The following is a 23,295-nucleotide window of genomic DNA, read 5'->3' as shown; positions in this document are numbered from 1 at the left end:
CTGCAAAGACCAAACAACAGAGACAGGGAATATGTCCGAAAATGAGGTTTGTGTTAAAGTCTTGAAGTATGGAACCCAATTATTTCAGGTTGATTATCACTTTTGACATTTATCTTTTTTAAAAATCACGGAAGAAGTAAAGTACTTCCTGCTATCTCATAGTATACGGTTTTTGAACTTTCAGGGAAATGTGTCATTATTATTATTATTATTATTGTAACATTATCGTTATTTTTGTTGTTGCTGCAGTATCTGTCTACAATATTTGTGTTGTTCAGCAACCTTTTCCAATCAAGACTGTTTGACGTCAGAGTTGAATGCGGTTGATGATGCTGATATGCTACCTTCAAGTACTCCTCGAAAGAACCTGTATTCAGTCTGCTAGATTGTGAATATATACAATTTGCTGATGCCTGTCCAAATGACTACAACCTTATTAGTGTCAATTAGCAATAATAACAAAAGCGATCAAAAACAATTAGTGTCTATACTGTAGGTTCCATGAAAAAAATGCTACCTTGTTATTGCATTTAAAAAAAATTTAATGGTTTTGTAGTTAATCGTGATCCATATCTATTCAAGAAAGGAAATACGTTTTATACCTTGTGTATAATGTTTAAAGCAATTCTATGATAAGTGTGACGGTGTGACATTTTTGACACTTTCAGCACCCGAAGGCAGCGCCACAGCCCCGCCGCTTCGGCTGGGAGGATACTACCATTCCGATTAGGGCAGCTGTTGCCAACGATGCAATGCCTCCTTCATGGAATGAACGCTGGGCATAGGCACCGTGTAGTGCCGTGGTCTTCTTGAAGAGGCTGCACCGTCCTGGTCTTTTGTGATTATTCGCCACAAACAAACAGCCCCGGAGCGCATAAGGTACCCGGTGAAGACTTGGACACGCGGGTTTATGGTTAGCGGAGAGAAGCTGGAGCGGTGAGCTGAGTGAACCGTAGTAACTTTAGCTTGCTATATGCTACATGCTAACTAAGGCTAGCTGGGTGGTATTGAAAGAAACACCTGTTCCCCCGAGTGACCAAAACGAAAAATGAGTTTGTGTTGAAAATTCTGTAGGGTGGGCTGGTGACGTTCCGTTGTTTCAAAGTGATTAACGTGAGTCATCCGGTAAGCTAACATAGGATCAATCAATGAACAACGAGCTACCCTCGTCCCCCGGGTGGGAGCTAACGTTAGTTGGTTGTGCTACCTCCGGGCCCGTTACACAGCTGAGTTACGAGCTTAAACTCTGCCGTTGTTGTAACAAGTATTTTTAAACATTTAATGTATGTATACATATTAGGAAAGTTCAATTTTTATCAGTACGAGGCAACGAGTTGGGATGCATTAGCTGGTGCAGCATGTAGCAACCACCCTGTCAAAACAAGCCCAAGCTCACTGCATTCAGAAAGCTGAGTGGTTAAACACACCGGGTTTTGTGCTAACATATATATGTTCAGTACGCTTAGCTGAACTCAATTAATTCTGTCATGTAGCCAAGCCTATTCTGTATAACGCTGTATAAAGAGACAGGCAGATGCATTTAGGCTAGACTGACATGTCACCACAATGGAAAAAGGTGCTTCTCTCTGTTTTTTTAACATCAGCTTTTCTCATGACAGGCAATTAATGCATTTTGCTTGTTTGTGTCTTCTGCGCATTAGGAAGCTGGAACCATGGGTTTAACATTAAGCCTTTGATGAACTGAAATAAGCTGGACCCTCTTGACTCATCCAACCCGCTCCTGCCCATAGCGGGGGCTCCCCTTTCCCCCTCACCTTCCAGAGTTATGGCAGGCTTTAAGCGTGGCTACGATGGCAAGATCGCCGGCCTGTACGACCTGGACAAGACCCTGGGCCGTGGCCACTTCGCTGTAGTCAAGCTGGCACGCCATGTCTTCACTGGGGAGAAAGTGGCGGTGAAGGTGATTGACAAGACTAAGCTAGACACAGTGGCGACGGGCCATCTTTTCCAGGAGGTCCGCTGCATGAAGCTGGTGCAGCACCCCAACATTGTGCGCCTGTATGAAGTGATAGATACGCAGACGAAGCTTTATCTCATCCTGGAGCTTGGAGATGGAGGAGATATGTTTGACTACATTATGAAGCATGAGGAGGGCTTGAACGAAGAGTTGGCTAAGAAATATTTTGCCCAAATTGTCCACGCTATCTCCTACTGTCATCGGCTGCACGTGGTGCACAGGGACTTGAAACCCGAGAACGTGGTGTTCTTTGAAAAACAAGGGCTGGTCAAGCTCACTGACTTTGGATTCAGTAACAAGTTTCAGCCAGGAAAAAAGCTGACCACCAGCTGTGGATCTTTGGCATACTCAGCTCCTGAAATACTACTGGGTGATGAGTATGATGCTCCGGCTGTAGGTATGCAAAAGATGTTTGGCTGATGAATGATGGTAAAGAAATGAAATGAGTCACACAGCTAATTAGAACATTGTATTGGTGAGTTGCAGAGGTGTGTACTAGACAGGATGTGAATGTTGATGCAGCGCATTTTTAAAAGTGTAATGCACTCATTAAGTTTCAGCAGTCATTTTATCTTCCACTGAAGAGCACCGGGCCTGTTGCCTTGAGCACTAGTTCACTATCTTGTCCACTTTATTAACTCCCCTAGCTCTTCCAAAAAAGGAAAGGAAAAAAAGACAAAACTAAAAACATTGTCAGAAAACAGGCTTTTGGAATCAAACTGCACAGAACGTCTTTTCAAAGTCACGTTAATAGCCAGTTTTAGCACACAGCAGTGTGATGGGTGGGAATGTGGCTAGCACCTGTTTCACACAGTTTTGTCTCACCCTGCTGTGACACATCGGCACTTAGTCTTTATACGGAGCCTGAGCATGTGTTCGCTGTTGTTGTAAGATAACTTTAACTCAACAGTTATGAGCCCTGGGACTGTGTAACAGAACTTGTTTTAAATACCAAGGTGTGTGTTCCAGCACTGTGCTGCTGGGCATGGATCATTTTGAGAGCTGCCGTAGGCTACAAGGTCAGCCCAACTACAGCTGATGTCTGTGAGTGTCCCATTGCACTGAATTAACTGTCTCATTGATTTTCCTGTGAGGACTGACAGTGCAGACAGACACATTGCGTGTCCTTCCATGACATAATTATGATATTTGTCATATCAGGTGGCTTTGCTGAGACTAAAACCATGGGACTAAGTCCATCTCCTGAATTGGATAATGAGATGTACTCTGTTAAGCTTGTTTTTCAGACGGTGTGGGTGTGCATGCAGTCTTAATCCTAAAGGAGTCTGAAATCGGTCTCATGATTATTTATGCATGTAGAAAGGGCTCTCAAAGGTGTTCCTTCAAGGGCAGTCAGCTAGATGTTAATTTGCTTTTTCTTTTTCAAATGGAGTTCTCACAAACTTGAGAGGTGCAGTTGAGGCAATGAGGAAGCTGTGGTTACTTTCTCATTGAGCCGTACACACCCATGCAATCACAAACCACACACATGCTCATTTATCCTAAGACTTTGATATTGTACGCGTGACTGGACAGCGTTGTACCCTCTGCTCTGTGAACAGTTTGACTGCATGACTGCAGGGGATATCTGATTAAATGGCAGGCTTCATGTTATCGCTTGCTGCTGTTGGTGGCAAGCAACCAACATGCATTATCCATTAAAGTAAAGAGAAGACAATTTACTTTTTTCTTGTTATGCACTTCATCTAAAGAATGAATTAAGGTATAAACTAACAATGTGGGCCCCCAAAATTGTGGTATGAACCAAAACCATTGTTTGGGAGAAATTGTTACAACCCCAGTAGTAACCAGTCTGGAATGTTTATCAGTTTCATGGAGTCTTCAGTAGCATCCCTACAATTGTAGTATTCAGATTAGTCCACAATGCCGCTCACCTTACTGTTGAGCTAGATGGTGGGCCAGTCTGTGCTTTCTTCCAGCTGGTTGCTGTGTGAGATATACTTATTGGCACACATAGTAATTGCATAGGTACTACTTGTTCCTGTGTTTTCTAGCAGCAGCTCTCTCCAGTTGTTGGGTTGATGGTTATTCTGTGGTGGTTTGTTGTTGTTGTTTTTTTGGCGCTTTTTTTGTTTGTGTTTGTTTTGTTTTTTTAGTGTGGCCTTTGGATCCTGTGGTCAGAGCCATTAGCCACATGGATTGTTGCACTCTAAAATAGTGGAATGAGGAGAAAGTGCTTATTATTTGCACATGTGCAGGCAAGGCTTCTGAAAGGTTTACTTAGTATTCTAGTGGGTGTCCCTAAGAGAGCAGAGTCCTGTTCATCTCCTTGCACAGAACCAAAATCATATTAGATTGTGTTTGTTATGTATAATTCCACAGATTAAAAATGATGGTCTGTATATAGTCTCAGTCCAGGCAGTGTATTTCAGTCACTACCACTTGGTTGTTTCATTACAGAGTATTGTTTCTTACTGTTATGGTCCAACTGATGGCGGGGTTAAACTTTGTACTAAGAGGGTTCAGCATTTTGTGCTCTTGGCACTCTTTAGCTGATGAAAAGCCCTTAACCTATGAAAGCCTTCCTGGCTACAAGCAGCCATTAATGAACCTTATCAACATATTTACTGGCTACTGTGTGTGCACGTGTGCACAGTAGAGCTGTTTTGCTGGATTTGGTTCCATCGCTAAAGCTTCAGGACTGTGTCTACAGAGAGCAGCCAGAGGGGCTCTTAATTGCAGTCCTGGTTACTGTTGCCCACTGCCAGTAGATGGGAAGGACAGTTAATCCATGCTATTGTTTGGACTGGGCCAGGAGAGGATGAGAAAGAAGCAGGATGCAGCTATTTATGCAGTCCTGTGTTGACACAGACTGACTGGCTTTGACTAGAACTCATTCAGCTTGTTCCCACCACTGGGCCCAGGACCATGTTTTCTCATTATGTTCACCATTTTCCACTGAGAAAAAGGATCTTCACATCTTTTTTCTCAGGATCAATATAAGATATCATAAATGGAAATGACTAAATGGGGAAAAAAAACAAACAACGAATGTCTTTCCTGCAATTCCTCTGGACAGAACTGTTATTTTCTTACTTAATGTGTGAAAGCACACTCCCCCTTATAAAGCTAGTCCTTTTAACTCATCGTTAAAGATGTGTTAAAGAGCTTGGTTACACAGAACCTTCTTTGGCTGCCTCCTTCCTTTTGTTTTATTAGCATCATTGTTGAGCCAGTGGAAGAAAAAGGCATCATATACAGCAAATGTTTTCTGGTTTTTATTAATGATTGTGTTTTTGCTCTGTGCTGGTTTGAGTCTCAGTCAATTTGTCATATCTCCACTCTGGGCTTGTTTCATGTCTTTGAACCCCCTTTATTGAAACTAAAGCCTGGTTTATTGCTGTAGCACAGAGCATGCTTTTCTTTAACGTAACCACTAAATAGGAGACTGAAGGAGCTGTGTACCCCTCCTGATTTGCAGATGATTTTGCAAATCAGACAGAAGATTTTCCTTGTCGCTGGATTTGGATTTAAAAAAAAAAAAAAAAAAATCTACATTGTTCATTTCTTCACTTTCCATTTTGTCTTTGCAGTTTATTTGCTCTGTGCCTGCATCATTTGGTAACCAGCTGGATACAAGCATGCTTCCCAATTCCACACATAAAACACACAAAGTAGTACAATAGTTTCACAGTCCCTTGGACTTGTCAGTGTTTCACAACTTATTCCTCTTTTGCTCTAGTACCTACTCGACTCCACTTGACTCTACTCGGTTTCCGTTGTTTTCCATTCCCATTATTGAGTACCACCTCAATGTGCATGGGGCTGTTATAGCAACGTGTCTGAACATCTGGGACGTCATTTGTTTGCAATGCAAACACCACACAACAATGGCCATAGACTGCTGCTCAGTCAACTGCTTTTTGTCCGGCTCAGGGACCACGGTGTTGGTTTGTGTGCAGCCATTTCCCTTGTTGCCCGGTTTTAAAAATGGCAGTTTTGATTATTGTGAAGATGTTGCTCTCGATGACTATCGAGTGATGCCACTGACTGGGCAATTGGTGGCATGCAGTCTGTTGATGTCACATATTCGTATTGACGCAGCTTGCTTGGAACACTAGCCAAGCAGGTACTGAAAAAGTACCTGGTACCAGGTACTGCCACCTAATAGAAAACCTTAAAAGTTGAGCTAAACTGAGTAGGTACTAGTGGAAAAGAGGCATTAGTGTATCAGCCTGACTGAAGGAAGGTTTGTGGGAATTTTGTGTGGCCAAACAGGCTCCTCAGAGGTGCACAGCTGGGCAGAATCACTGTATTAGTAAAAGATATGTCATAGTGATGCTTTATGTTTGTATAAGTACCAACACACAGTATTGTTTTTTTTTGTTTGTTTGTTTGTTTTTTAATAGCGATGCACTTTTAGTGTTTATTTAAAAAAAAAAAAAAAAAAAAATCTGATAGCTGATGCCAAGAGTGCCCAACGACCCCCAGAGGTCAAGTTAGGCACCAAAGTAGTACCAATACCAAAACTGATGATTTGTTTTCATTACAACATGTAGATGTCAGCCTGCGTTTATTACAATGTGGTGGCCTCAGCCTGTTGTGACATCATTGTCACGTCGCAATGCGTCGTACTAAAAACATAAAAAGTGTATTGTACAGCTGTCTCCATGCCCTTTCCATAAATTACTCGATATGGTTTCTTTAAATGTTTTTTCAAGGTCAATTTTGACCGTGGACCCTAACAGTGAAGGTCAAGGTCAAATGCATCTTCTGTAATTGTATGCAGATGTCCTACTCATGCATACATGCTTCAAATGTGAAGGTCTGCATTGTTTATTTTGGGGCAGTAAACAGTGTAGCATGCAGCAAATTTATGAGATTGCTAAAATGGCACAGCATGTAGCCATCTTAAGAATGTTTCCAAAGATGCTGTGAAATTTGTATCCATTTGTCATGAATTTTGGAAGAAAACAACATTTGTGATGGTCGCTGTAGATACAGCGGGTTGGGTTGGGCTGTTATTGACATATTCCTTTTTTCAGAAGGTTTTAATTGTCTGTAGAAGGCCGGGGTGGTATTTTTAGATAAAACACAAAAGAATTACAACTTGTAATTATAATTACTCAATTTCACCAATCAGTTGTATCCATGACGGATTACGTAGCACTTACCACAAAGTCATATTGTGACTGATTTCACTCACTGTCTGCAGAGCTGCTAATTTTTCTGTAGTGTGTAGAAGTAAAGTTGTATAAAGCGACTCTGGCACACACAGCAAAATGCTCATTTTCTGCTGTCAGTTTGTAGGGTTTTGAACTTGAACTTGCATCAGTTATGGTCTCTTCCTTGAATGTAATCACACTGTCTGAAGACTTTATTGCATTTGGTTTAACAACACCATTACATTTGTACTTTGTCCGTTGATATGCAATATCTTTACATGTGATATCTAGTCTCTTAATCCAAGGCTGTCCTCCTTATTACAAAAATAAGATTAAGACAGAAATGTATCATCTGCCCCATTGAAATGCCAACTAAAATGCCAGTTTGTGATATGTGGAAGTTGGTAGTACTTCGTAGCCACCGCAACGTGATATTGACAGTATCATTGGATTTTTTGGTTGTATGAGAACTTGTGCATTTTAAGGTGTCTCTTTAGTCCTGCTTTCTTTAGCCTCTTGCACCCTCAAAAGCATGCTATTGCAGTAGAAGTCAGGGAAACCTGACCTGTAAGTGTGTGTAAAAGAGTGATTTATAAATCCAAGGGGGATGCAGGCCTACTTAGCAATAGTGTCTGTGTGAGCAAATGGTCAGCTGTCAGTCAGTTATGGTGGGGATTAGTCAAAGCTATCTAGGCTTCCAAGAGAGACTCATGTAAATGGATGGGGTGACAGGTGGCAGAGGCTGTGCATTGCATAAAGTCTCAAGACACGAGGACACTCTGAGTCAAAGGTTCCACTGCATATTTTTGCTAAAGCTAAGTTGAAAGTTATAGAATTGCAACAAGTCATTGGCTTACTTTCTTCAAGGCCTGTGTGCTTTTTAGGCGCTGAATGCAAAGTAGGGACTTGTCACTCTAAGTGCCATTAGTTTTTAGGACTTGAGTTGAAAATTGCGATATGCCTGAGAGGGTGGGATTGACACTTTATTTCTGCCTGACAGGGCCCTAACTACTCTGCGCTTTCTTTTGTTTCGGCCTTTTTATTGTAGAGGCTGCAGAATGACATGTTCAAAAGCACTGAGCAGTGTATGAGAGGTTAACTTGTCTCTTGCAGTGAGACCTGTGCAGCTGCCACTACTTTGTATAAGTGAAATAATGAATTGTACACACAAAGCCAGATGGATGGATAGCTGCTTGTGTTTAAAAAAAAAAAAAAGGCTATAGCCTTTTTGAGAGAATTTAATAGTTGCTCTATAGTGGAAAAAAAACAGTACCCTTAATGTTTTTCACTGGATGTACTAACAGGGAAAAAAAACTCATTTTCTGTTTGCCTTATGTGTTGCTTACTTTGATATAGTGGAGCAGGCAATGTCTTTGTTTGTATGAAGGCTATAGTTTAGACCTCAGGCTCAAATAAAAGTAATGACAGAAGTGAAAACTCAAGAAAATATACCCCCTCCCCCAGTAGGTTGGATCCTTTGGCAGGCCTTTTCTGGCTCAGGGGTTCTGTGTTTGAAATCTCTGCTTTACAGTAGGGCTGGGCCATATTATACCGTTCACGGTAATACCGGTACAACGTTAGGCAACGATAAGAAAATGAAATATCGCGATAGAAGATGGGTAAAACACGCATGCGCAGTGCCTTTGTTTTCATACGCACATGGCCAAAAAAGCATGGCGGCAATGGAGAATGAGAAGGGAGAAAGCGTTTCGTTGAGTGAAGCGGATGAACCAGAATTAGTTTGTGAAAATGGTGCCACTTCAGTGATATGGAACTGGTTTGGTGTTTGTCCGTCAGATACACAGCACAGTTTTTTGTAGAACATGCAAGCGGGCCGTCGTTATTGCCGTATTTGTGGGACTAAGGCGCTTGTATCTATGAAGCGCCTTGAGGCGACTTTTGTTGTGATTTGGCGTTATATAAATAAAATTGAATTGAATTGAATTGAATTGTAAATCTGGGAGTAATCTGGGTCCTAAACTCCATCCCTTCAGGTCCCAAAGTCAAACAAACACTGCAGCATAACTGAGAGTTAAAAGAAACTGTCTAAATTCTTTCATCTTTAATAAAACGATCAGCATTGCTGCTTTACCAGGTGTAACTATGAAGTTTAACATCCAGGCATCCATGAAAACAGAATTTATTACACTTAACGGAGTTAGAAGCTAGCAGGAAGATGGCGGAAGTTAGCTCGCTAGTTTCCTGAGCATTATATAGCATGTTCTGAAATTTCTGGAAAAATTCAAACGTACAGCTCTGCTATCACTTCCAACATAAATGAAGACAGGAAACTAAACAGCACTGACGTTTGTAAGGTAACTGAAGTTGGGCTAGCTGGTTTATAATGATGTCCTTCGTGATCGCTAGCGACACAGCTATAACATAAACAGTGAATCTGGAGGAATCAACGCTAACACTTTGCCACTCATTAAAAGTTAGCGTGAGGGTTCCTGATAGTTAGAGACAAATGCAATCGCATGGCAGGATGCTGTAAACGGACCAAACTTCAGTCAGGAGAACAACTGAGACAATCCATCCACAATACGAGGTTAGTCATTAATATACTGCAACAACATGGGAATAGAGCAGCTGTGATAGAATACAGCATTAATGAATCAATGGTACAGAAGTGGAAGAAGCAAGAAATATGAGTTGAATAAAGTTTTATTTATCTGACTGCTTTGTTTCGCTTAATGTGTCTTATAATCCCGTGCACCTTATGGTCTGAAAAATAAATATTTGACTTTTCTATTTGTCACACTGTGGTTTCATGTTGCAAAGCCCCTTTTTTTTTAACTTCAGTGGATATTATACATGGTTATGCTCAGGATATGTCAGCCCATTTCTGCTGGAAATGCCTTTTGTTAAACTTTTAGCAAGGAATTTCTATTTCCACTGTTAAATTTTTATATAGCTTTAATGCACATAAAAACAGCTGCTTGTTTAAGTGAAAATACATGAATGTTTTTTTTTTTTTGCTCTAGTAAAGTTGTGGAGTTGTATTTTGTGTCGTGTCAATTATATCATCAGTTATATCGTTATCACAAATTTTCAAATTATATCATGATAAATACTTTTGGCCATATCGCCCTGCTCTACTTTACAGCATAGTCAGTGATTTATCAGCCAGAGGCAGAGATGAGCACCACAAACCAGACCAGGCTCTGTTTTCTGCTTCGCTTTGAGATGTTGCCATTTTCTTCTTACTTGGGCCATCCTCTGTACCTCTGTTAGTTCCTCCTCTCCCACCCACCTCCTGTTCTCCAGGAGGTGGGTGGGAGTCCTGCAGCAGGCAGAGCTGGCAGATGTCTGCTCTGCTTTCGATTCAACAGGTCTGCTATTAATACACACACTGAGAGGGACAGTGACTGTTTGGCTGACTTATCCAAAAGTTCACATCCTAGATAGAGCGGCAAGAGTGTATTGCATCTGGCCAGCACTTGGTGAGCTAGTGAAACAGTCAGCTGTGTTCACATTTGTTGTCAGTATATCTTTCCACTGCCAGCTGACACCCAATCTACTGTTGTTCTTAGTTGTTCTTAAGAACAAACTAAATAAGGAGTTAGATGTGGCTATTTTTTTTAAGAAGATGGATCGGAGGAGATAAAGAAAGGAAATTATGTTAGCCTTAGATCTAACCATAGATATACCTCTTAGATTAACCATTATCACTGCAGGATTCCACTTTAAAATGGACTCTTCACCCTCCTGCCTTTATTATTGCTTATATATATTTTGTAATATATCTATATCATGGCTAAAGCACTTCTGGATGGATGCAAACTGCATTTCGTTGCCTTGTACTTGTGACATGTGCAACGACAATAAAGTTGAATTCTATTCTAAAAAGAGCAGAGAGCAGGCATCGAAAGGGGTGATTAAGTGTAATTATGCCTTTCAGTCATCCATGACAAAATGGAGGTGGGTGCTGTTGTGTGCAATGAGGCCTATCATTCCAAATCATTGCAGTCCACTGTGTAGCCTACTGGCTGCTTGGCATGCTAATTGACTAGCTGATATGTAGACTAACACGTTTGTGGGTTAACTTTCATGCAAGCTAGTTAGCTTGAATTTTGGTTTTGCTTCAAGGCTGTACATTTCTGGAATTATATAAAGGGGACCAAAAGTATTTTCTCCTATGCAGAATTACTGGAATGGTTTCTGCAGTTCTGAATATATTAATGAATTGTTACACTTTTTCATCTAGAAATTTTTTTGCATTAGATGTCTAGACTAGGGCTGCCACAAACGATTATTTTGATAGTCGACTAGTCACTGATTATTTTTGCGATTAGTCGACTAATCAGATCATGAACGTAAAACGTACAGCTTATTGCACCAGCATGCATCTGGTCTTATATAACTATCATTAGCTTACAGCTTTAAGTGTTTAAGGTATGTGCTAAGTAAAAATAAAGACAAAATGATAGTTTAGATTGTTTCGGTGAAGTTTAATAAAAACCTTTCTATCTAAAATATAACGGGACACCGGAGTATATTCTCGAGCATCTCACACTTCTGGTAATCAGTTGTCTGCTTGACATTTATTCAGCTGTGTAAAAACTATAACTTTAATCTCAGCCAAACCGATTTACTCAGAAACAAATAAAATACTGAAAAAAAGCCAAACAATAACATTTTTAAGTTATCTAAGTGACTTATATATCATGTTTAACCTGAGTAGCGAAAGACGGCGGTGGGTTTGAAAACGATTTGCCAGGAGTCCGGTGTTCTCACCGGGTCTAGTGAGCCTTGAACCTCGGCTAGCTATCGAGCTAGTGGGTAACAGACGTCTCCGACAACGTCGGAGCGCTTTTGAAAATATGTGGTGTCTTGATAAACTGAGCAGATATTTGAAGTTTACACAGCTACATTCCTGCCTGAAAATATGTTAAACGTTTATTTTGTGACCCAGAAAGAATAATAAGAGTAACATTAAAACTAACTAGCTGCTGCCATTGCTGGAAACTGAGCAGGGCTGCGCTATGAATTCTGGGACACAGTCTTCTTCTTCGGGGTTTGGCATCCTTGTACATGCAGTGCTGCCATCTTCTGTTTCAGTCCGTTATTACACTCTTAAATCCTAGTACTTATTCCTGCGTCTTTTGGGATCTTACAAAGCTTCAAACGATGCGTCGACTATTAAATTAGTCATCGACGATTTTGATAGTCGATGTAATCGTGACTAGTCGACTAATCGTGGCAGTCCTAGTCTAGACAACTGGTCGCTAGGGCTGGGCCATATCATACCGTTCACAGTAATACCGGTATAATGTTGGGCAACGATAAGAAAATGAAATATCGCGATAGAATATGGGTAAAACGCGCATGCACAGTGCCTTTGTTTTCATACGCACATGGCGGCAAATGCATGGCGGCGACAGAGGATGAGAAGGGCGAAAGTGGATCGTTGAATGAAACGGATGAACCAGAATTGGTTTGTAAAAATGCTGCAACTTCATTGCTGTGGAACTGGTTTAGCTTTCGTCCGTCAGATACACAACAAAGCACTATTTTTGGTAGACCACGCTAGCGGGCCGTTGTTATTACCGTGGTTTTTGAAAAATACGGCACACTTAAAATCTGAAAATCGACAGTGCCCCTTATAATTCCGTGTGCCTTATGTATGAATTCTGGTTGCGTTTACTGACCTTGTAACGATTTTATGTGGTACATGGCGCTCGAAAATCTGTCAAATGTTTTAGTACGACTTTGCTAAGCTACAAACTGCACCGCCTGATGGATTGTCGGAGCATTGCGGCTATCGTAGGCAGGAGCCTCGCGGAGTGATACGTACTGTGCTTCAACATAATATTATGGTATTGTGTGTGTATAACCTCTCTTTAAGTTTTGTGAATATTATACATGGTTATGCTGAGGATTAGGGCTGGGTCATATTATACCGTTCACGGTAATACCGGTATAATGTTAGGCAACGATAGGAAAATGAAATATCGCGATAGAATGGGAGTAAAACGTACATGCGCAGTGCCTTTGTTTTCATACGCACATGGCCGATTGTTGAGTGAAACAGATGAACCAGAATTGGTTTGTAAAAATGGTGCAACTTCAGTGATGTGGAACTGGTTTGGTGTTTGTCTGTCAGATACACGACAAAGCACATTTTTTTGCAGAACATGCAAGCGGCCGTCGTTATTGTCGTATTTGTCGGACTAAGATGCTCTTAAATCTGGGAGTAATCTGGGTCCTAAACTCCGTATGCTTCAGGTCAAACAACACTGCAGCATCACTTAGAGTTAAAAACTGTCTAAATTCTTTCATCTTTAATAAAACGATCAGCATTGCTGCTTTACCAGGTGTAACTATAAAGTTTAACTTCCAGGCATCCATGAAAACAAAAGTTATTACATTTAACGGAGTTAGAAGTTAGCAGGAAGCTAGCGGAAGTTAGCTCGCTAGTTTCGCTAGTTACCTAAGCATGATATTGCATGTTCTGACTGAGAGATTTCTGAAAAAAATCAAACGTACAGCTCTGCTATCACTTCCAACATAAATGAAGACAGGAAACTAAACAGCAGTGACGTTTGTAGGGTTACTGAAGTTGGGCTAGCTGGTATATAATGATGTGCTACGTGATCGCTAGCGACACAGCTATGTTAGCATAACATAAACAGTGAAGCTGGAGGACGAACACTAACACTTTTCCACTTATAAAAGTTAACGTGAAGGTTCTTCATGGTTAGAGACAAATGCAATCGCATGGCAGGATGCTGTAAACGGACCAAACTTCAGTCAGGAGAACAACTGAGATAATCCATCCACAATACCAGGTTAGTCATTAATATACTGCAACAACATGGGAATAGAGCAGCTGCCAGAGAATTCAACATTAATGAATCAATGGTACAGAAGTGGAGGAAGCAAGAAGAATGAGTTTAATAAAGTTTGATTTATCTGACTGCTTTGTTTCGCTTAATGTGCCTTATAATCCCGTGCACCTTATGGTCTGAAAAATGCGTACTGCACACTGCAGTTTAATGTTGCAAAGCACCTCTTTTTAACTTCAGTGGATATTATACATGGTTATGCTCAGGATATGTCAGCCCATTTCTACTGGAAATGCCTTTTGGTTAAACTTTCAGCAAGGAATTTGCATTTGCACTGTTACATTTTTATAAAGCTTTAATGTACATAAAAACCAGCTTCTTGTTTAAGTGAAAATAAATGGAAGGTTGTCTTTTTGCGCTAGTAATGTTGTGGAGTTGTATTTTGTCTCGCATCAATTATATCGTCGGTTATATCGTTATCGCAAATTTTCAAATATATATCGTGATAAATATTTTTGGCCATATCGCCCTGCTCTACTGAGGATATATCGGCCAATTTCCACTGGAAATGCCTTTTGGTTAAACTGTCAGCAAGGAATTTGCATTTGCATTATTAAATTTGTATATAACTTTAATGCACATAAAAAAAAAAAAAACAGCTGCTTGTTTAAGTGAAAATACATTGATTTTTTTTTTTTTTTTGCACTAACAAAGTTGTGGAGTTGTAAAGTATTTTGTCTAGTGTCAATTATATTGTCAGATATATCGTTATCGCAAATTTTAAAATGTATATCATGATAAATATTTTTGGTCATATCGCCCTGCTCTACTAGTCGCACATGTGTGACTACTTGGTAAAGCATTAAGCTGTTTCAGGTTGTCAGAGTCTCAGTTGTTTATCCTTTTCATGTTTTTAACTAAGAGTACAATGGCACCAAGCCACTTAACAACCTCAGTAACATTGTGGACTCTGTAAAGATAATCTGATATCAACTTAAAGGTTCAATTTGAAACATTTTTTTTCTCCTCTTGGATCTATATGATATCCAAAGTATGGCCATCTCAAGCACACACCTCACTGTGTGCAGCCGTAACCATCTGCTCTTTACACTCTGTGTTTATAAGGAGCAGCCAATCAGAGAAATGTTACCTTAAGAGGAGAGGGGCTGAAATGGCTGAAGCCAGAATGAAGATTAAATAAATAAAAGACACCAAGATTAAATAAATGATATGTAATGATAATTCAGATCATGGTTCAGAATCAAGCCAACTACTCTTAATAGGTAGAATAAAAATATGTCAGCTTAAAATTAACGTAATGGGCCAGCTGTGAGTTATAAGGAAGGTTTTACATACAGGTTTAGTGCTTTTGACCTTGTACACCACAGATTTCTGAAATTAAGAGAAAATCACAAAAGGCATAAAAAAGCAACTAATTGACACATCACTGTATTTAACTTAGCTAGAATCAAGGACATGAGTTAAGACTTATTTGTTTTCCTCTTCCAGCGCAGTCACATTTAACCCTTGTAACACTGAGATGCTGCTTTGCACTTTCAGCCCGAAAATATGCACATGATGCATAAGTCTGCATAGTAATTTAGCTTATTGTTCTTGACAGTTTTGTCAACATTGTCATTATTGTGAAGTCAAGGACTTAATCATTTGACTGTTATTATTAAGAAAACCTTTAAACCAGTTATTACAGTATATCTCAGCCTTGATGTGGTTCAGTTCCTCCTACTAGTTCTCTGGCTGCTGTCATTTCAAGCTGCTTGGTGGTTCATCAGAGTAAAACGGCTGAATGAGAGGAAGAGATGCCAAGAGACACAATCTCACAACCATTAATTAAAGCATCATGACTGTAATACAGAGAGAAGGAGGAGATTGCACTATGACTTTTTTCTTCTTTCTCCAGTAACCAACAGAGTAGTGGATTGTGATGGATTCCACAACCAAACTGGTTGTAGCTGGAAGTTCTTGCTAAAGGTTAAGTACCTGTAGAGGCACTGTCAATGTGTTAGAAGGATTTAAAGTGGCTGAAGATTGGAATGGAAGACATGTTGTAAAGGCAAGGAAGATGCTGCAATTAGGGATGTATGTGTAAGGTTTTTTTTCAGGATATATAAGCATGTTCCTATATCCTTGCTGTAGCACTGGTATGTGTTTACATTCCCTAGTGTGCAATATTGAGACAAGCCCTGTCAAGGCATGTCTAAGACAGTGGCAAGAGCTCTGTCCCAGCTTGACAATTTACTGCCTAGAAAGCGAGTTACTTTAACAACCAGTAACAAAGTACTTAGGAAAAGATTCAAGGAACCAGTTCCCGGTGAAGCAGGAAACAACACATTTGCTTTGCCACTGGAGGTAAAAACATACTGCCCCGGCTACAAAGGAAGAGATGCTACTAGCTGATGATGTTTGACCCAAGAAAAAAAACAAATTACTCCACCAAGTGTTGCTGGAGCACTTGCGCAGTGCACTCTAATGGAAATTATTGATGCATTTACATGGTGGTTGAGAAGCTGGTTTAAAAACCTTGCACCCAAGATACACCATCCTAGGTAGAAAACATTTGTTATTTTTATTATGTAACAGTGTTGTGCAGCTCCTAAAGAGCTATAGGTTTCTTACTTTAATTATTGTTAAACTAAAATGTTAAGCAGTTATATTATACTTTCACTTAAGATTTAGAGGGAAAACTATCTGGGCTAGTTTTGTGCTTACATTTGGTTATTGCACTATAATGCTGCTGCTGGCAGTAGTGCTGGGCGATATGGAAAAAATATTTATCACGATATGAATTATTTTATATCACGGTAGCGATATATACACACACACACACACACACACACACACATTAAAAAAACAAAACAAAAAAAAACCCGATATACCACCTGACCTGTGGTCATCTGGAAAGTACACAGTCTGTAAACAGCAAGCGCAGAGGGTGCAATCTTTGTTAATGAAATGGATGGTTACGCTCATGTAGGGGTGCGTATCTCTGCTCGTCCATAGGTCAGTCGTCAAGGCATAATGCACGACACTGCAAACATCCTTCAATACTTTGGCCTGGCATGCGTCATATAAACGAGGCAACTCGACTTTACTGAAGTGCTTCTGTACCTCGGATCAAGGACTTTGATGAGGTAATGAAAGCTGTCCTTCTCAACTTTACAAATGTAACGCGAGATGGCTCCTGTGGTTTGTTTATGGCGCTGGGACGTTTTCTCTTAAGGGCCTTGTGTGAAAGACTGGTGTATCTTTGGCTGGCTATAGTTTTTCTTTTCCCAACTTGCTGCAAAGAAACAGCATGTGCATCAAAATAAACTATTTCCAACAGTGTAATTTGAGTTCTAAGCATCCCAGAAACGGTACAGAAAAGCATAAAGTCAAACATAAGTTTTAAAAACACCAGCATAGGCTTATAAGGCCCTGAAGGTAAAAAATTACATTTTCCTTGAAAATGACGTCACATCCAGTTTCGGGCAGGTAATGGCGGACATGCGATAGTTCGCGCTGACCTATATTCCAACGTAGGAAGTGTTATGAACAGCTGATCGGATCGGCAAAGCATGTTTCTGTACCCTGCCTCTCGCCCTATGACAGCTGGGATAGGCTCCAGCGCCCTACGCGACCCTGAAAAGGATAAGCGGAAGCGAATGCATGCATTGTTGTTGCAAGTGCTTTTTATGCAATTTTTGCAAAGCTATGTGTGGAAGGAAACCGTGACCTAGGACAAGCTGATGGCATAAGATGTAAGTACACCTCCACCGGTTTCATATGCAAAAGAAAATTATTGCGCTAGCTTACATGGTTCCAGTTGTACAGGGATTTAAAAATAGTTAGGCAAAACAGAGTGTTTTAAAGGGTTAATGATATATTTTATGTAATAATTTATAAAATTATGTTAGAAACAATAGAAGACAAATGGCACATTTTTCTATCATTCACACGATATATATTTCATCATATCACCCAGCACTAGCTGGCAGCTTGTTTCAGTAGATTTACACTTCAAATTAGGAAGTTTGTCATCAATGACAGTAGCTTATTGGAAAGGAGTGATGGAAAATGGCCTTTATTCACTTGCACATAAACATGTGGCCGTGTCCATCTTGTCGTTGCCTGCAGGTGAAGCGATGGGGGAGGGGGAGTTGGGAGGCAGAGTAACATTTGCGTAGAGACTAGAGCAGGGCGATATGACCAAAAATATTTATCACGATATACATTTAAAAATTTGCGATAACAATATAACTGACAATATAATTGAGACTAGACAAAATACTTTGCGACTCCACAACTTTATTAGTGCAAAAGGAAAAAAAAACCGTGTGTGTGTGTGTGTGTGTGTGTGTGTGTGTATTAAAAGAAAAAAAAAACAAAAAAAACCTGCGGGCGGTTTATCCTTCAAGCTCGGGTCCTCTACCAGAGGCCTGGGAGCTTGAGGGTCCTGCGCAGTATCTTAGCTGTTCCCAGGACTGCGCTCTTCTGGACAGAGCCTCTCTGATGTTGTTCCCGGGATCTGCTGGAGCCACTCGCCTAGCTTGGGAGTCACCGCACCTAGTGCTCCGATTACCACGGGGACCACCGTTACCTTCACCCTCCACATCCTCTCGAGCTCTTCTCTGAGCCCTTGGTATTTCTCCAGCTTCTCGTGTTCCTTCTTCCTGATATTGCTGTCATTCGGAACCGCTACATCGATCACTACGGCCGTCTTCTTCTGTTTGTCTACCACCACTATGTCCGGTTGGTTAGCCACCACCATTTTGTCCGTCTGTATCTGGAAGTCCCACAGGATCTTAGCTCGGTCATTCTCCACCACCCTTGGGGCATCTCCCATTTTGACCTCGGAACTTCCAGGCCATATTCGGCACAGATGTTTCTGTATACTATGCCGGCCACTTGGTTATGGCGTTCCATGTATGCCCTGCCTGCTAGCATCTTGCACCCTGCTGTTATGTGCTGGATTGTCTCAGGGGCATCTTTACACAGCCTGCACCTGGGGTCTTTCCTGGTGTGATAGACCCCAGCCTCTATGGATCTTGTACTCAGAGCTTGTTCTTGTGCTGCCATGATTAGTGCCTCTTTCAGTCCAGCTTTGTCCAGCCACTGGTAGGATTTCTGGATATCAGCCACCTCCTCTATCTGCCGGTGGTACATACCGTGCAGGGCCCTGTCCTTCCATGATGGTTCCTCGTCTCCCTCCCCTTTCTTGGGTTTCTGCTGCCTGAGGTATTCACTGAGCACTCGGTGAGTTGCGGCCATCTTCCCAATGTATTCTTGGATGTTTGTTGTCTCATCCTGGACTGTGGTGCTGACACTCACCAGTCCCCGGCCCCCTTCCTTCCGCTTAGCGTACAGCCTCAGGATGCTGGACTTGGGGTGAAACCCTCCATGCATGGTAAGGAGCTTTCTTGTCTTTATGTCAGTGGCTTCTATCTCCTCCTTTGGCCAACTTATTATACCAGCTGGGTACCTGATCACGGGCAGGGCGTAGGTGTTGATAGCCCGGATCCCCTAATAATAATAAAAAAAGAAAAAATATATATATATAAAAAACACCCAGCACGCCCCTGCGGGCGGTTTATCCTTCAAGCTCGGGTCCTCTACCAGAGGCCTGGGAGCTTTAGGGTCCTGCGCAGTATCTTAGCTGTTCCTAGGACTGCGCTCTTCTGGACAGAGATCTCCGATGTTGTTCCCGGGATCTGCTGGAGCCACTCGCCTAGCTTGGGAGTCACCGCACCTAGTGCTCCGATTACCACGGGGACCACCGTTACCTTCAACCTCCACATCCTCTCGAGCTCTTCTCTGAGCCCTTGGTATACCTCGTCAATCTCTAGCTGTGAGAGCAGTCCCTTCTTTCGAATGTTGGAACACTGAGCTACTAGTTGTTTCGCCGTCATTGTGGATGTTGGGTATCGAAGAATCCATAGGTCCCTCATCCTATTCATGTAGCCCCTTCCGCCGGGGTTACTTGCGTAGTAGCATTCCAACAACGCCCTGTTTTCGTCTCTTGCCCACCGATGCCTTCTTGTTCCAGTAGCCCACTTTTCGTCAGGGTGCCCTGGTTCCTCAACACCTGACGCGGACCTTGTTGATCCGGGCGACGTCCGAGCCGGCATGCCTTCATGTTTATCTGTCTCGCCCATGTCTGCGGTAGGCTTGCTTAGCATAGGGGGTCTAGCCTTAGGACCCTTACTGGATACAGACACCCCAGGCAGGAATCGAACTTGCAATCCTCTGTTCCAAAGGCGTGTGTGTGTATATGTGTATATATATAATATATAGAAATAAAAATAAATAAAATTTATTTGTTAGGGGTGCAACAATACATGTATCGATATTGAACCGTTCGATACAGTGCTTTCGGTTTGGTACGCATATATATTGAACAATATAAATTTTTATTTATTTTCTCAACTTTTCTTCTGACGATGCTGTCTGTGTTGAGCGCTCAGTGGATCTGCATTCGACTACTCTGCCTAGGCTGCACTGTTGAGTGCAGATCCACTGAGCACAGCGCAAGCTAGCAAGACAGAAGCTGTGCCACGCAATGCTCAATTGGTGGGAAGTTCTTTGTTTTTTGAGTTGTGGGCCACTAGGTCACGTAAATATTGTTAAAACATAAATAACATTAAAGACAATTGTCATTCTCCAAGTAAGTTCACTTACAGGAGTGATTTAAAGTAACGTTTTTCTAGAAATAATGACCCTGTTTGAAGTTGGGTGAATGGCAAAAAGTGACTTGAGTGTTTCTCATATGTTTGGATTCTGTGGTTTATCAGGTTTTTTGGTGTTGCTGAATTGGTCAGTGAATTCCTTCTTTTTAACATGGTGGTAGTCGGGATTTGGAGGGGGACTTGCACACTGACCCAGAAATTGCAGCATTCCTTCAAAATGCACTACTCTTTCTCTTGCTATGTTGCTATGTTTTTTTTATATATATATTTTTATAAAAGGCATTAAATTATTTAAATAAAAATTCTAAAATGTGTCTTCACACTTACTTGGCTGGCCTGTATGTAGGAAGCACTGAACTTGAACTGAGGGGGGAAAAAGCAAGAAAAGGATACAGTGACCACATATTTAGGTGATGCACCGGTCTACAGTGTGGAGCTGCAGCATGTCTGTATGTGACAGAATGAGATCTCTAGTCATCTGGAGTGCTCTTTCTACTCTCTCTGCCTGTAAGTGACATGAGCATTTATGTTGATGTGATGAGCGCACACGTGTATGAATCTGAAGGATTGATGAGTGGGTGTGTGTGCTCTTCAGGTTGACAGCTCTATACATGTTGGAAACCGCCTGTCTGTGAAGGTGATCGCAGAGTTTTTGTGATGTTCTACGTTTTCTTAAAACTAAACTGTAAAATATGTGGTGTGTGAAGAGTGTAGTTGGCTTTGGTCTAATTGGGTCACCTTTTTGTCTTCTAACTATTTGGAGGCCAAAGATGTCATCATTTTGTGTAGCATGGTAACCTTGGTTACATATTTAATTGTCCTTCTATGGTGGGTCACTGGAAAAAGAATTGTTTACCACTGGTTGACAGTAAATCAACAAAGTGACTCTCTTCAGTATAATTTAGCTGTCATTTCAAGGTTCAGTTGTTTGAACAGATCAACTCTCCTCTGTCAGGAGACAGAAACCACCTGGAGAGTCAGACTGTAATAAGGTAGTAATAAAGCATAATAGGAGCATACTAAATTGATCTGACTCAGGTAGTTTTTCAGTATTTATTGAAGCTCATTGTGACCAGTGTTAAAGGCTTCTCATGCTCTGTAACTACAAGAAAGATGCTGCACTCCTGAGAGAGAAGGAACAAAATACTACTTTGTAAGAACTTCATTTTAAGGCTAATGAAATCTCTTTTCATGCTTACTGAAATATCCAAGCTTAAGTTTGAGAAGCATTCATAGGTAGGAAAAAAATATATGTATGCTTTGCAGCCTAGCAGCAGCAGCTGACATTTCACAAAGTTCACATCTTTCAGAGAGTGGGCCTAATTAAACAAGTTCCTGAAGCAAATTTTGGGTGTTTAGACATGCTTTGACTTTGACAAGACAAATCCACATACTCTGATCAAGCACCTGAATAAACCTGAAGTGTATTTCTAAGCACGCCAACCTGTTTATTTAATCAGTCTTGAAACACATTGGCACACGGTTTGGGAAAGACAAAAATAATGTATACTGTCATCACTGTAATGTCATACATGGAGGGAATTAAATATCACATGTGTAAGGCTTACGAGTAGGTGTGTATGTGTGTGTTTGTGGGGGTTCATGGCAGTGGGGTGTAGCTTTTCTGTAGATCAAGCGTGTCAGTCAAGGAAGCCAACACATTAGTCATTAATGATAGAGTAAATAAAATACTCTATTGGAAACTCATTGTGAAAACATTTTTTAATAATCCTTGCCATGTAAAATCCAAATGGGTATCGTGAACAAAGGAAACGAACTAGGCCTCAAGAAATGCAATCTGAGAATTTTCTGTCATCTTTGTGGGGGGTTTTTAGGGACTGACACGGAAAACATATAAAGGATCCCTCTGATCCTGTGTGTGTGCCAGCACGTTGAGATCTAATTGGTACATCGAAACGTGAGCTTCTACGACCAAGGTTAGACCAAGCTGAACTTTCTCCACATCCATATCCTGTTAATATTTCAGCAGAAGAGGAGACACTGCTACAGGCTGAGAGGGAACTCTTTTATGGCGCTAGCATACTGCAGATGTGGGCACATTAAGGCTGTGATATATTTTATAGCAGAGTGCAACATCAGCCTCAGCGTTTGGGATGAAGACCTCTTTGGTGCTTATAATGTAGAGGTACATATTGTTTTAGCACTTTATACTCAGGCAGCTTTTTGGTCCATTAACACGGCTCCAGTAAAATGCTTGATCTGCTTCTCTAGTAGCTGTTAAACAACTCATTTCAAATCAAACCACTGCAGGTACTTTGTAAATGGTTTTAGACACACAATAATTGCACTGATGCATTTTTTTTTCTTTTTTTAAGGAGAAATGTTCCTGTAACACCCCATTTGTTGGGCTTTAGCAGTGGCTCGGTGATACATCACTTTTTCAGAACAAATGCCATCTGGAAGTCAGACAGGAATTATCCTCTGAAGTGCTACAGAGGCCCCCCCCCCCCCCCCCCCCCCCCCCGCCCCTCCCAGTGGGGACTCTACTCTCATAAGACAACCTGCAACTGCACCGCTGTCTGCTGCTCGCACACTGAGCTGGGAGAGAGCCATGGATGGCTCCTGAAATCAAATGTGATGGATGGTATCAAAATGCATACCACAATAATTAGACTCAGTATTCAATCAGGCAAGCTGTTTCTTCAGAAAGTTCCTCTTAAAGGCACTCGGCCCTCTCTGTACGGCCATTTGGTTAGTTT

At 41.2% G+C, this 23,295-nt stretch overlaps 1 protein-coding gene across 3 annotated transcripts in view; it reads left to right on the top strand.

The window, feature by feature from the left end:
- The first annotated feature begins 676 nt into the window (after positions 1-676).
- snrka (SNF related kinase a) overlaps positions 677-23,295 on the top strand; it is a 57,630-nt gene continuing 35,011 nt past the window's right edge. Inside the window, exons 1-2 of one of the 3 annotated variants that reach the window (XM_086310317.1) lie at positions 677-879; positions 1,662-2,375. In XM_086310317.1, the coding sequence (XP_086166443.1) occupies positions 1,787-2,375 (589 nt within the window). In that variant the 5' untranslated portion in view covers positions 677-879; positions 1,662-1,786. Of the gene's footprint in view, positions 937-991; positions 1,114-1,661; positions 2,376-23,295 lie in introns of those variants that run through there. The other 2 variants (XM_086310316.1, XM_086310318.1) reach the window with 2 other exon arrangements.

Source organism: Aulonocara sp. 'chitande type north' Nkhata Bay, linkage group LG11 (assembly GCF_057382095.1).
Source record: "Aulonocara sp. 'chitande type north' Nkhata Bay isolate Kocher_YH1m ecotype deep benthic linkage group LG11, A_spYH_male_GT1.1, whole genome shotgun sequence".
NCBI classification, from domain to species: domain Eukaryota; kingdom Metazoa; phylum Chordata; class Actinopteri; order Cichliformes; family Cichlidae; genus Aulonocara; species Aulonocara sp. 'chitande type north' Nkhata Bay.
The sequence above is the reverse complement of the archived record's forward strand: the minus strand, read 5'-3'. Positions and strand labels throughout refer to the sequence as shown.